The sequence below is a fragment of the Mirounga angustirostris genome, unplaced genomic scaffold (genome assembly GCF_029215605.1).
Source record: "Mirounga angustirostris isolate CCGP_5_RB_7025 unplaced genomic scaffold, mMirAng1.0.hap1 SCAF_9, whole genome shotgun sequence".
In the NCBI taxonomy this organism is placed as follows: domain Eukaryota; kingdom Metazoa; phylum Chordata; class Mammalia; order Carnivora; family Phocidae; genus Mirounga; species Mirounga angustirostris.
The window spans coordinates 134484998-134498743 of record NW_026991717.1 but is presented as its reverse complement, the minus strand read 5'-3'; the positions used below and the strand labels follow the sequence as shown (position 1 = coordinate 134498743).

General features: G+C 55.7%; 1 protein-coding gene across 1 annotated transcript; it reads right to left on the bottom strand.

Moving 5' to 3' along the window:
* Positions 1 to 1901: 1901 nt before the first annotated feature.
* On the bottom strand, positions 1902 to 12083 carry SERPINA5 (serpin family A member 5). The gene is made up of 5 exons (XM_045902028.1): positions 11999 to 12083; positions 5665 to 6297; positions 4023 to 4293; positions 3541 to 3688; positions 1902 to 2971 (listed from the first exon to the last, which is right to left on the bottom strand). The coding sequence occupies exons 1-5, from the start codon at positions 12006 to 12008 to the stop codon at positions 2783 to 2785; spliced, it is 1251 nt and encodes a 416-aa protein (XP_045757984.1). The 5' UTR covers positions 12009 to 12083; the 3' UTR covers positions 1902 to 2782.
* Between the last annotated feature and the right edge of the window lie 1663 nt (positions 12084 to 13746).

The window sequence follows — 13746 nt, the reverse complement described above, 5'->3', positions numbered from 1 at the left end:
GCTGGGAGACAGAAGAGGAGGTTAGCACCCCGAGAGAGGACCATATGATGGCACAAAGAGAGGAAGCCATTGGGAGCCCAGCCAAGAAGAGGGGCCTCAGGAGGACCCAACTCTGCTGACACCTGGGTCTCAGACTCCAGCCTCCAGGGCTGTGAGGTCACACAGTTTCTGTTGTTACACTGTGCTGTTACTGGATAGGATGGACGAGGTCAACAGGAGAAAGGACGACGGTGGGGAGCTGGGCGAGCAGGTGCGCGTGGGTGCGAGGAGCGCCCCCTACAGGGCTGAGTGGAGGTGTCTGCTCTTGTGCCAATGGGAGAGTGAGGGACACGAGGGGTCCAGGGGGTGCTCAGGGTGTGATGCAGATGACCAAACCACCCTAAAATTGGGAAGAAAGAGAACGAACACCAGCCTCACGTTCAGGGTCCCTGTCCCAGATGGCAGCGTGGGAACCTGATCCCCTTTGCTCTCCTTCAGGTGCCCTATACTGGCCCGGAGTGAAGTCTCCATGGTTCCCGCACAGTACAGCTCGCTCAACACCATTCTCCAGCCCTTCCCTCCGCTGGAGTCCCTTCCCTGTTCCCAAACCTGCTGTCTGTTGAAGGCTTACTTACTCCTTAGACCAGCTAGGTACCACCTCTTCTGAGAAAGCTTTCCTGATCTCTCTCTCCCAGGTGCTGTATCATTTCGTTCATCCCAGGATTGTGTGACAATTGAGCAGCGTGGCCTGCAATGACACCCAGCAGGAGCTTCAGGGTGTGACATGAGGCACCCCAGAGCCCATCCCGACCTCACACATGGTAGCTGTTTTGTGACCACGTGCCCAGTGACCTTCAGACAATGCTGGACCTTGGCCTGACACACATCACACGGACGGGGCCTCCCCCTGACCTTGGGCTGGCTGAGCAAACAGCGAGAGAAATATCTGCCAAGGCAGAAGAGGCATTTCGCAAGGGAGAGGCACACGGGAGCTGATGTGGCCCCACGAGGAGGCCCAATCCTGAAACGCTGTCCTGAGCTGAAAGCACAGACGCAGACGAGCTGTCCCCATCCAGTCGCGGCCATCTGCCCGGCCACATGCCAACATGGGTGCCATCCGGGTCCTGGAGCCTGAGCCTCTCACTGGCCTCAGCCTCTGGGCAAGCACTCACGTCCCCTCTGTGAAATGGGTACACTGACATGCTGTGTTGAGGGATTCAGGAGATGACAGATGCAAGGGGTCCCCAAGGGCTGGTCCAAAGTAGGTGTTCAGTACTTTGGGGTGTGGCCAAAGCTTGGGGTTCTGACCTTGTTTGATCGAGGGGGCATCCCTTTGCAACACAGTGCAGAGTCTGGGATCAGAGCGGTAGGAGCAGCCTTACTGGGGAGCAAGCTAGGGTCGTCATGCAGGGTGGCAGCAAGCGCTCAGATTTAAGGGGGCAGCTAATTAGGGGACAATTTGAGTGAAGGACTCATTCGCTCATTCGTTGATTCTTCAAAGTATCCGATCCCATTCATTTGATAGATGAGGAACCGTCTGTAGTGGCTTTCATAAAGGAGGAGAGAGATTCAGCTTACCTGCATCACAGGGGAGTGGATGGCCGAGAGGCACCTGACCCAGCCTTCTGGTTCTTAGTCATGTCTTCCCTGCAGCAGAGCACAGGGCTGAAAATGTGGGTCTGGGGGCCACACGCCCAGGGTCAAATCCTGCCTCCACTCCTTAGAAGCTGTGTGGCTGGATAAGCAGCCTGCTCTCTGCAAGCCTAGCCTTTCCCATCTGTAAAATGGGGACAACAGCCGTACCTGCCTCCCAGCAGATAAATGCAGCCATCCAGGTAAAGCGCCTAGCACTGAGCCTGCCACATGGTAAGCTATTAATTTCGCCATTCCCAGCGTTATTTCCGTAAGGACAATGACACCCAGTGTTTGCAGAGTGTTTTATTGTTACTGTCGACACTAAAAGTCACAGTTAGTCATCAATGTCTTCAAAAGATACTGTAGTATTCGCCACAGGTCTCTGTGCTCCTGTCCCCAGCCAACGCCGGGAGGTTGTAACTGAAGCCACAGGATGGTTCGATGCCGTGATGGGCCATTTCCACCCTGCTGTCCACTTGCTTTTCTTCAAGGACAAGTAGCACTGGAATGTGTTAAAATCTACTGTGACTGGCAGGGAACACCTCAGCTTCCTTATATAATGTCGAGGAGCCTTCCACCCTTCACCTGATCCTTCATTGTATGCGAGGGGGAAATGGAGGTCCAGAGAGGGACAGCATTACCCCAATGTCCCACAGCTGGTTAGCTGGGACAGAAGCCCCATTCCAGACTCCCATTTCAGTGTTCTTTCCACACCATGATGAACTGATGGCTGGTATTGCTGGCAAGAGGAGGACTCGGCTTGGAAATACATTTCTTGGTAGAAATGTCTACCAGAACAATCCTCCTACAGAGCTCTAGGCACCGGACTGGGCGTCAGGGGCCTGGATTCTGGGCTTCTGTCTACCACTAACATGCCGTGTGACCTTGGGCAAGTCAACCAACCTCTCTGGGCCTCAGTGTTAGACTCCACTGATGAAGGGTGAGGGCAAAACCAAATGCTCTTGAAGGTGCTTCAGGGTGTCCACGTCATGCAGTTGTGTGAGAAGAAACAATCATTAGTATATCAATACTGTGACTATTATTACTTGTGAAAGCCTCATTAGTCCACAAAACCTGTGTAAATCACCAGCTCCCAGCAGAGAGATGCCACAGTGCACCTTCAACTTCCACTACAGAGGCCTGTGGCCTTTCAGGAGAAACCCCGACCTCAGGGGTGGGTCACTTTGCCAAGGAAGAGGATGTTGGTGGAATTCTCCACAATAAGCATCATAAAAGGCCTGTTGAACATGACCCTTTGAGAGCTCATTGGGGCCGACTTAAACATGAAGATGGCCTCTGTGGCCGCAGCTGCTTTGGTCCCCGACTCGTCCACCTCCACCACGGCCTTGTGCACCATCTGCAGAGGAGACATCAGGTGTCACCGAGCCACCAGGAGCTGGGAGATGCCATCCCAGGAGGTGGCAGAGCTTTTGCCTGTGGCATCCCTGTCCAAGTCTCTGTGCGACTTCGCCACCACGCCGGTTGCAAATGACACAGCCGTGCAGCTACTACGCACCAGGATCTGCGCCGGGAGGTGACAGCGCCTTGCCTCCCATTGAATTCTCACGGCGTCTCGCAGCAGCGCTGTGACTCTCCAGTTTTATAGAGAGAAAGGAGGCTCAGAGAGGGCAGGTAATTGTTGGAGGTCACGCAGCTAGTGAGTGAAGGAGCGAGCCCCTAATTCTTAGTTTTGATTGTTTAATGAGAGTCCCTCCTAAGACACAGTGCTGGATATAGTTTCCCACTGCACATAGGATAAGACACAAAGTGGTATCTTTGCTTCTTGAGGGAAAAGAGGAGAGAGAGAGAATGTGGAACGTGGAATGGAATGGAATGAAAAGAGCGGAGTGGAGTGGGGTAGAATAGAATAGAACAGAAGAGAACAGAAATCTCTGAAAACAGGGGCTCAGGAGCTTCCGAGCTCACCTCAGACACCTGGATGCTGGAGTGGTTGGTGATGCCAGTCAAGTCAGCATGGGAGGTGAAGACATCATTGATGCCCAGCGTGGGGAGGACCTCCTTCAGCCGGTAAGAGCCCTCGATGGAGAACTTGGGAAGGTAGAGCTCAAGCTGCCTGGAAAGAGGACAGAACTTTTCTTAGAGTTTCCCTAGAGCATCAGCTCACTGAGCTCATAGCCCTGCTATCTCCCCTCGGCTTTGTAATGGTCCTCCCGCCCCTTGCCCAGAGCCCACCCCACTCTGGACTTGGACCTGGGCTGTCCCCAGAGGTCCCTGCCCACTCCACTCTGATGGCTCCCTCCAGCTAAGCCAGGCCCTGGGGGCCGGGACCTCTCTCGATGGCTCTGGGTTTGGAGGCCGCTCCTGGGCTGGGTGAGACCCTCCCACCACCGCTCTGTCTCCCTGGGGGTATGCGGGGCCAGGCTGGCCCCACGTCACCTGCAGAATACCTCTTTGTGAACATCTTGAGCCACTTCCTCAGTGTTTCTCCATTCAGTCCGTTCTCCAGCCGTCCCATCCTGCCCTCACTGGGGAGAATGAAGAAAGCGGTGGCATTCCCTTGGTAGGGGACGCCCACCACCTTGCAGGAGAGGTTTCGGTCCAGGAAGTAATAATAATGGTCTTCCCGTTTCATCATGGGCACCCGCACCACCGTCTCTGAAGTCACATGGAAATCCTGCTTTCGGGTGCTTTTGTGGTCAAAGCTTGTCTCCCACTTAGCTAAATATCAAAATGGAAAAGACATTAGAAATTCTGAGCTGCAAACAGTGTCGAGACAGTAAACCCATCAAACAGAGCTCATCTTCCCTGGCACAGTCCCCTCGGTGGCAGGGACCACGGAACCCCTGGAATAGAAAGGTGAGCCCTTTTATAACTTCGGGGACGTGCCTGAACTTTCTGTGGGCCTTTTCCTTTGACATGGGCAAAGCAAGGAGGATGCTTTCCATGTCTTTGGAGGCCCTCAACTGCCAATGGTGTTTGTTTGATTCTCTGGGGTTACTCAAGGTCAAATATGCTCGGGAAGAGGGTCAATGGTACGAATGGCTGACACATCGACACTACACCTGGGGGAGTTATTCTGTTGTTCACTCTTTTCCCATTTTTGGATTTTGATCTAAGTTTGGGAGACAGGTTTGTAAGGTTCCTGGACATACAGGGTTCTTCTTACTGAAAAGCCCTCAGTTATGCTTCCTGCTCCGTCTGATTCCTGCTGCATTTCTACATCAATGAGATACAAGTAGTTCTTTCCATCTTCTTGGTAGTCATCAGATTCAGAACCCACCCCAGTGCCCCTCGTAGCTTATGTCTGGCTATCCAGTTGTCCCCCGCAGCCTGGTGTCCTAGAGAGAGCCCTGCCCTGGGGGATAATAAATCTTGGATTCCAAGCTGGATTGCTTGCCATTTGCACTCCTAAGAAGGGGGGAGGTGGTTAACAAGCTAACTATTTTCCTCTTTCCTCCCTCCCTCCCTCCCCTCCTTTATTCACCCCTGTCTTCCCATCTTCAGCCAGGCCCCATACAGGCACCGAGGGGCTCAGCATCTAGAAGGAGAAGCTCTCATGAGAGCCGAGATGAGTAGGGGTATCCACCAGAAACGTCAGGGAGCTGAACGTGGAGAGATCTGCTGTTGTGGGAGAGGGGGAGAACTCTCCAGAGGGACAGGTGCTTGTCAGAGGATTTCTCCACTGAGGAAACAGCCCCTAGGAGGGCATGGGGGCAAGGAGGTGGGGGCAAGGGAAGGCCCTCCAAGGTCCTTCTAAGACCCGCAATCCTGCCCCGAGTGGTGGTATGGTACGGTGGCCATGGCGATCTTGTGCTTTAGATCTAGTGTGTAAGCTATGACCCCAGGGCCCACGGACAGGACCCAGCTCTTCCCTCGTGGGGGACACAGCAGTCCGGGGTCACTGACATCCCCTTACCCTATAGGAAGATGCCTCTGTCTTACCCTCAGCTGCTTGTTGGCCTCCATCTGTCAACAGGCACCAGAAGGGACTAAATCTACTCCCACCCCTTTATGTGTGTGGGCATTGGGTGCTCTTTTGACAAAAGCAGCAGAAAGGAGAAAGTTCAGGCTTGTGCGCAGGGGTCTTACCTTTAAAGAAAATGTAATTCACCATAACCATGACCTCCGTGCTATCTAGGTCCTCAGCCAAGTCCACAATCTTGCCTTCCGTTTGCTTTGCCACGTAATCATTGATCTGCTTCTGGGCCCCCATGGGGTCCATGAAGTTTGTGGGGAAGGCGTCTGCCAGGTACAGCGTCTTCACGGCATTCAGGAAGGTGTCCTGGAGGTGAAATGTGGGGCTGACGAACAGGGCGTTGCCAAGGCTCAGCTGGATGTCCTTCCTGGGCTGGGCGAACTCCCGCAGCAGCTGGTGAAAGGTGACATGGAGCTCCTCCTCCGAACCCTCCTGGGGGCCGAGGCCCAGGCCTTCTAGGATCTGCACCTTTGTGTGCGATCGCGCCCCCAGGGACAGCATGGCCAGCGTGGTGGAGATGCTCAGAGGGGAGAAGAAGATGTTCTGGTCGGGGGCAGCTGTAGCCAAGGCCCTGTAGAGGTCGAAGGCAAAGTCCCTGCTGGCGGGGGCCCGCGTGCTGAGCACGGGCGGCTCCTTGACTCTCTTCTTTGCCTCTCGGGAGCGGTGGCCGCGCAGGCTGGCGCCCAGCGGGCTGAGGAGCGTCAGGCACAGGAGGAGGCAGACCTGCATTGTGGCTGCTCCTCGTCCTGAAAGGCAAGTGGGCAGGGTCCTCAGGGAGGGTGCACAGCTGGTGCATCTCCCCAGCCAGGAGACTGTGGGGAAGTGGGTAAGGCTCACGTCCCAGAGATGTGACCACCCGACGTGCAGCATCTAAGGGAGAGGTTGAGCCCGTGCAGTTGGGAGAGAGGGTTTAAAGAGAGCCGTGGGGGCTCGAGGACAGACACGTGGGGGACTTGGGCATCTAAGGGTCAGGAAAGTTAGGAGAAGGCAGAGCATGCAGACCCGAGGTGCAAGAGTCCTACCACATCAGGGTACGTGCCACAGGGGGGTGGGGGGTGGGAGTGCAGGGCTCTCCTCCTTCTGCCTGGTCAGCATCTCTGAGGTTCCCAGGGAATGAGAAGCCTGCTTCCCAAGTGGCCTCTGAATGTCACTTCAACCCCTGGGGGCAGCATTTGCAAGGCCTGGTGGTCCTCCTATGAACTCAGACCAACTACCCCCCACAGGCCCCTCAGACTGCCGGTCTATCCTTGTTCACTCAGCAAATATATATTGAGCATCTCCCACATGGCAGGCAGGGTGCCGGGCTCCAGAGATTCATTGGTGAACATGTGGATGCCAACTGGTTCTTTTCTACTTCCCCCGGGGCAGGGGTGGGGGAGGCGCTGCGCTAGGACCCTGGGGCCATCCTGGCACCTCGTCAGAAGCACCTCCCCCCCAACCCAGGGAGGACATTCTGCCCTCTTAATGTGAGCACCCCAGCTTCCCTCTTATTCTATGGTGGCTGAATTGTGGTCCTCAAACTCCTGTGTTGAGGTCTTAACCCCCAGCACCTCAGAATGTGACTGTACTTGGAGATAGGATCTTTAAAAAGGTAATGAAGTCAAAATGAGGTCCTACAGGCGGGCCTTGATTCAGTCTGGCCGGTGTCCTTGTGAGAAGAGATTAGGCCCCAGACACGCACAGAGGGAAGAGCATGTGAGGACCCAGGGAGGAGACCAGCATCTCCGAGTCCAGGAACCAGCCCTGCCGACACCTTGAGCCGAGACCAATTTTCTGTTCTGTGATGCTTTGTTACGGCGGCCTGAGCCAAGACATCTCTTCTTCCTTCCGTCCCCCAGATGCGGGGGTCTCCTGGGTGGGCCCTGGGGGGTCTTCAGCCCCTCCTCCCCTTCCTCCCTCCTGTCCACCTACCTAGACCCCTTGCCTCCAACCAGAACCCTTCCTGTGCCCGGGCCTCCCAAAGTCCCCTGTGCTCACGGTCCACCTGTGAGCAGCCCAGCCTCCTGAGTTCAAAGCTCGGCCCCGCTGCTTCCTACAAGAGAGCGGTTTGGGGCAAGCCAGTCACACCCCGTGCCACCGTCCCCCACCTGTACAGCAGAGATGACGCCGGGACCTGCGCCAGCGGGTGGCTGGGGCTTTAAGCAGTCGACATAGGGCAAGTGTTGTGGCAGGGCCCGGCGCAGACCTGGTGGGGTGGCAGGGTCAGCGGTGGCTTTGGCAGCTTCCAGCCAAAGCCCCGCCGAGATCCCCCAGCTCCCCAGCTGTGCCGTGGGGACGCGCTCTCACCGCATCCTTGCTCTCGTGTGGGCCTGGCGACCTGTCTGCTGAGGAAAGCCCTTGACGGTGAGAACTCCCTCCAGCTGGGTCTTCCACCACGTCATCAGGTCCCCTGACCCCCACAAACCCCAACCCCAAAGGGCCCCAAACAGCTGCATTGGACATTGCATGCAAAGTCGCCCACTGCCGGTGGCAGGGTAGTTGGGGGGGGCTCCAGTGACCTTGGGGGTCAGGCAGACCTGGGCTGCCGTCCTGTCTTTGAGCAAAATCGAGGGACCTGAGCAGCCCCCACCCCCACCCCGGACTCCACATTGCACCTGAGCTCACAAAGGAGGCTCATTTAGAATGTTCTGTCTGCAGAAACTCCCACCACCCAGGACCCCAGGCAGCGGCTGCAGCCGTCTCCAGCCTGCTGTTGGGCACTGCGCTGTCTCCTCGTACTGCCCTCCATCAGCCTCACACCCACCCTCAGAGGCAGGTTCCGCTTCTAGCACCATCTACGGAGGGGTCACCGAAAGCTCGGAGCGGCCGAGTCACTGGCTGGTGGGGCACGGCTTGGGCTCAGACCCAGTTCTGCCGCACGGAGACCAGGCACTGAACCGCCACGCCATTTGGCTTCTCCGGATCCCTGGCCCTCCTTCCCTGCGACAGCCCCCAGCCTTTGTGTCCCCTGCCTCGGCAGCCAGCAGAAAACTAAGCCGCAGGGTCTGGGCACCCCCTTTCTGTGTGCACCCTGAGAGTGCAGGTCTTTAAAGGACATGGGTGGGTGGCTTAATCTCTGTGTCCTTTAAATTAGTTAATTTTACGGCACGGTATGGTCCCTCCTGCAACGTGTTAGAGCATCAATGTAGCAGGATGCTGCTGAGCACACATTCAGCTCAACACCCCCACCCCCCCATTATCACAGATTAACACCGAGCTGGTAAAAGAAACGCTTTCAAAGAATAGTTGCAGACACCGAGGGAGTGTCCTGCTTGGATGGAGCCCAGGGGCAGTTGGCTCAGGCAGGAGGGAGAGTTCTGGCCTCCTGTCCCTGCAGCCAACCTGGTGGCCTTGGGCCAGTCTGTGCCCCTCTGAAGCCCTCATTTTGTTCGTAAACAACTCAAGGTCTGTCACAGTGCTGTGGCCAGTAACCCTTCTCCCCACCCCTGCCCCCCGTACCCAGCCAAACAGCAGAGGTCTGGTGGGCCAGAGCCGCTTTCCCAGCATGCTCTGAGTCTCCCTGGACAGCGGGGTCTCCTTAGAGGGGGCTCCAGCCTCATCCACTCTCCCCTAGGCTGCAGGTTTGGGACCTAGAACCCTCAGTCCATTTGGGCCCACTCTCTATCTCTTATTAAAGCCAGACACTCTACAAATATTACTACATTTAACCGTCAACGAAAGTAAGCATCATTGAGACCGTTTTACAGATGGATTAACTGAGGCTGAGCAAAATGGTACAGCTTGTCCCAGCCAGGGAGTGATGGAACTGGGATTAAAATCCAGATTCCTGTGACTGGTGTACACACGGCCCCTTGTCTTCTTTTCATGACTCTGAGACCTCATTCCTCCTCTCCTGTAGCCCCTGGGGAGTATCCCTGGCTCTTGCCCAAGCTGTTCACCTGTATGAGCCCCTTTATACCCCTCCACAGCAACACGGAGTCGGTATCATCATCATTGTACAGAGGAGGAAACAGAGGATGAGAGAGAGATCGCTTCTGAGAAAGTGAAGGCCTTAGGGTGCTCGGTTCAGGTTTCCCAGTTTCAAGCCCAGCCTGCACCATCACAGTCCTGGGCCTCTGGTGGAAATACGCAGCTTTGACAGAGTTTTGTGCTGACGCCAAATCTGCTCCAGGCCCTGGGAGCCTGGCCCGTGGGACCCTGGCCCAGCTGACCCTCTCCTGGGCCCCCTGATGCCGGCGTTTCTGCAGATAGGCCCCCACAGGTCTGAGGGAGGAGAGCAGATCATTCAGGCTCATCCGGCATCCCAGGCCAAAGTGGCTTGAGCCGGCTGGTGTGGGCAGGGGAAGGGCAGGCGCTGAGGCAGTCCTCCCACTGATCCCCCCACCCCGCCCCCATCCATGGACTCAACATCTGCTTCGTTTATTCCAAATGTTAGGCGACAAAGTCCTACCGGATCAACTTTGGACTCAGCTGGGGGAGGCGTGTGGCTGAGGTCTATCCACTGATTGCAAAAGGAGATGTAGAGCCTTGGGGCGCAGGCAGAGAGGGAAAGACAAAATCCCAGCCTCCCCTGGATCCTAAAGACCCAGGAGAGCTTCCTGGCAGCAGTAGCCTAGGGAACTTTTAAAATCTTCCTCCCCACCTCCAGACCATCAGCGAGGCTTGTGGGTTTCTAGCTCCAGAGCATCTCTGACATCAGCCTGCCTCTCCCCATTGCTCCTGCCATGTCCTCGTAGAGACCCTTTCACCGGCCCACTCCCCTTCTCCTCCGGCCCCCAGAGCCATTCTGAAGGCATCTCCCTCAGTCACCCCCCCGGGGCACAGTGCCCCCTGCCCAAGAAGGCCATTGCCGCCCCCGTGGTGTGTGGGGGCAGATCCAGCTTCTCCCTAGGCCTCAGGCCCCCGCTTGAATGCCACTTTGGGTGTCGGGGTCCCTCGCCTGTGCCTGGCCACACCCCCCCACCGTGTTGTTATGCTCTGTAAGGGCCTCTTGATTGTTAATCTCACTGCTCCACCGTGATGTGAGCGTGAGCCCACATGCATTTGCTGGTGCCTTCCGGGTTCCAGCCTCTCTTCCCCACTGGAGCATGTGCTCCTAACAGAGAGGACCCACTCCGACCCTGCTCTCCCTGCAAGATTTGCAGTCAGCGGCTGGTGCTCACAGCCCTTTTTGGAATGAATGAATGAATGAATGAAGTGCTCAGAGGTTTTAGACGCCATGCTGGATGTGGAGTCAGGCTGGGCTCCCAGGGCTTGCCAACTCCTGCCCAGCTGCTTGGCTTCCATTTCCCTTTTCTTTCTTAAAAACCATTTTATGGAGGTCCGACTGACATACAAAGAGCCATACATCTTTACCGTGTACACCCGTGAAACCACCACCACCACCAACACATCCATCAGCTCCCGGCCCCCTCTGCCCGCCACCTTATTCTTCACACGGTGGCTTCCTGATCCATGACCTAGGACATTGGCCAGGAGAGCAAGAAATATTGTCGTATTTCTTGCCAAGGGGCCCCATCCTTAGAAAAACTGGAAAGTACACTCCTTTTTATGTCGACATTTTGCTTATTTAACAAATCGCCTGGGGGCGCCTGGGTGGCTCAGTCGGTTAAGCATCTGCCTTCAGCTCAGGTCATGATCCCAGGGTCCTGGGATCGAGCCCCGCATCCGGCTCCCTGCTCCGCAGGAAGCCTGCTTCTTCCTCTCCCTCTCCCCCTGCTTGTGCACTCTCTCACTCTCAAATAAATAAGTAAAATCTTTAAAAACAAAACAAACAAAAACCAAATTGCCAAGCAGCATCTAGAGCTCGAGTGGCCACTGTGACCCCTCTGGGTGACAGCCTCCAGGCAGGGCGGCCCTCACTTGGGGAAAGAGAGATATTCCATCCTTTCTCCTGAGTTCTCAAGGTCCGAGATTGCAGGCACCGTAACAATACAGAAAAGCTCTGGGTTACGGAGCTCTGCCTGTGGACCAGACGCTGCGTCCCCACGACCTTACTTTGGTTCTGCACCTCGGCACTGTTCTTTGCTGCGGGGGCTGTCCCGCGCCTTGTTGGGGGGGGTGGGTTAGGGCCTCCCCGGCCTCTTACTCACTAGATGCCCGTGCAGCCCTGTCTCTAGCTGCACCAACTACAAATGTCTCCCGCGGTTGCCAGATGTGCCCCAGGGATAAAATCACTCCTGGGTGAGAGCTACCAAGTACTGAAACTTCACAGCTGCGGGAGGTGTAATGATTTGCTTCTTACCTAGAAGGACACTGAGGTGTAGCCAGATGGAGGGAGGGTCGTGCCCAAGTTCACATGGCCAGGGGGTGGTGGAGGGGGGTCTCTGCGGCCTCCAAGGCCCTGGCTCCTTCCCCAGCACCGCAGGGAGTTTTCCTGGTCGTTCTGGGACAACACCCAAGCTTTGAACCCCCCCAGATCCCATAACCCCAGTGTCCCGTCCTCACTGTCCCCCATACGCCCTCAAGCCCGTGGGCCCTCTGTCCGCCCTCAATGCCTGGACTTACTTTGTCCCATGGCCAAGCGTGCACGCAGTGGAGCTCACGGTCCCTCGTGTTCAGTGAAAAGCAGAGTGTTGGGACCGGAACCAGCATTTGCCACTGACCTTTGTTGGGCCCTGACTCCGCCCCCCCCTCCCTTGGCCCTGCCCTGTCCTGTCCCGGCAGGCTTCTGGCCAATGGGCGGGCTGCTGGCACAATCACCTGGGCTCTGACCCGGGCCACCCGCTCACTGCCCCACCGCCAGCCCCACCAGACCCCCGTTTGCTTGCAACAGCAGGTTCCCCCGGGAGGCCACCCGCTGTGGCATTCCAGACATGGAGAAAGGGACACCACCCTCTGGCCAGCCTCCCCTTCTCCAGCTTGATTCCATTGTCTCCTGCAGTCACTTGGCTACACATCTGGGGGAGTGCGGTGTGAGCCCAAGAGCTCTGCAGCCCCATGTGTTTGCTGGATTCATATAACAGTGAGAGTCTGGTGGAAATCGGAGGGACTGTCACCACGGCTGGATGAAGGGACCATTGTATGCAGTCCCCTGGCTGTGCAAATAACTGAGTTGAGGCTCAGAAAGATGAAGGGACTTTTCAGAGTCATGTATCAAATTGGGGACAACGTGGGGCCAAGTGCCCAGATCCCCAACTTCAAGGTCAGGGCTCTTTACTTAGAAAAGGGCTGTATCTAGGATTTCAGTGGGCTCATCTAGACTGCTCTTTCCAACCTTGAAATGGGGGCTCTGGGACTCAGCCCCATCATTTCAAGAGCATTTCCAAGATGCTGGTGCAGGGTGCTGGCTCAACCCTTGTTTCATTCCCAAGGTCCCCATGCCCTGGTATTAGATGTCCTGTGTGTGGCCACGACCCAGAGTTATGTGGGTGAGCTGGGGTGTGGAGTTGGCAGAGAAGACAGGGGACCAGGCATTGCCCAAGGGAAGCAATCTTGGTGTTTTGCAAACAGGGTCCTTCTACCACCTCTAAGACCAGGAGGAGACTGAACTCAGCCTCAGTCTAGAGGCAAACATGGTAGCCATCAGGCATCCAGGACTTGCTTTGTGTTCCCTGCCCTCCCGATGTGCAGGAAGGTGAGTACTGGTATCTCCATCGAATCAGTGAGAAGGTAGAAGCAGAGAGAGGTTAGGTAATCAGCCGAAAGGCACACAGCTCATAAGGAGAAGCATTAGCAAGGGGAAAGCTAGGTCTCTTCTGTCCATTGTGCCATGTGACATAGCAAGAGTCCTTCCTTTCAGAACCTAGAGATTCCTAAACTATGTTCGTATTACACACTTGTGCTGGGATAGATAACGTGCCCCCCAAAGATAGCCACGTCCTAATACCCAGGACCTGTGAATGTTCCCTTATATGACAAAAGGGACTTTGCAGATGGGACTAAGTTAAAGATCTTGAAATGGAGGGACTAGCACAGATTACCCAGGTGGGTCCTAAACGTAATCACAGGGGTCCTTATAAGTGAAGGCCGTGGGAAATCAGAATCAGAAGAAGGCAAGGTGATCGTGGAAGCAGGAGAAGACCGTGTGATGTGGGGATGCCGAGGATGTGTGATGGGCAAGGATCTCCAGAAGGAAGCCCTGCAAACTTCTTGATGTTGACCCAGTGAGACCAATTTTGGACTTTGGGCCTTTAGAAGTGTAGAAGAATGAATGTGTGTAGTTTTAAGCCACTACAGTTGTATTAATTAGTTATAGCAGGAACAGGAAACTAGTGTAATACCCCAAAATGGGCTCCAGTTGGAAGTATTTGGGA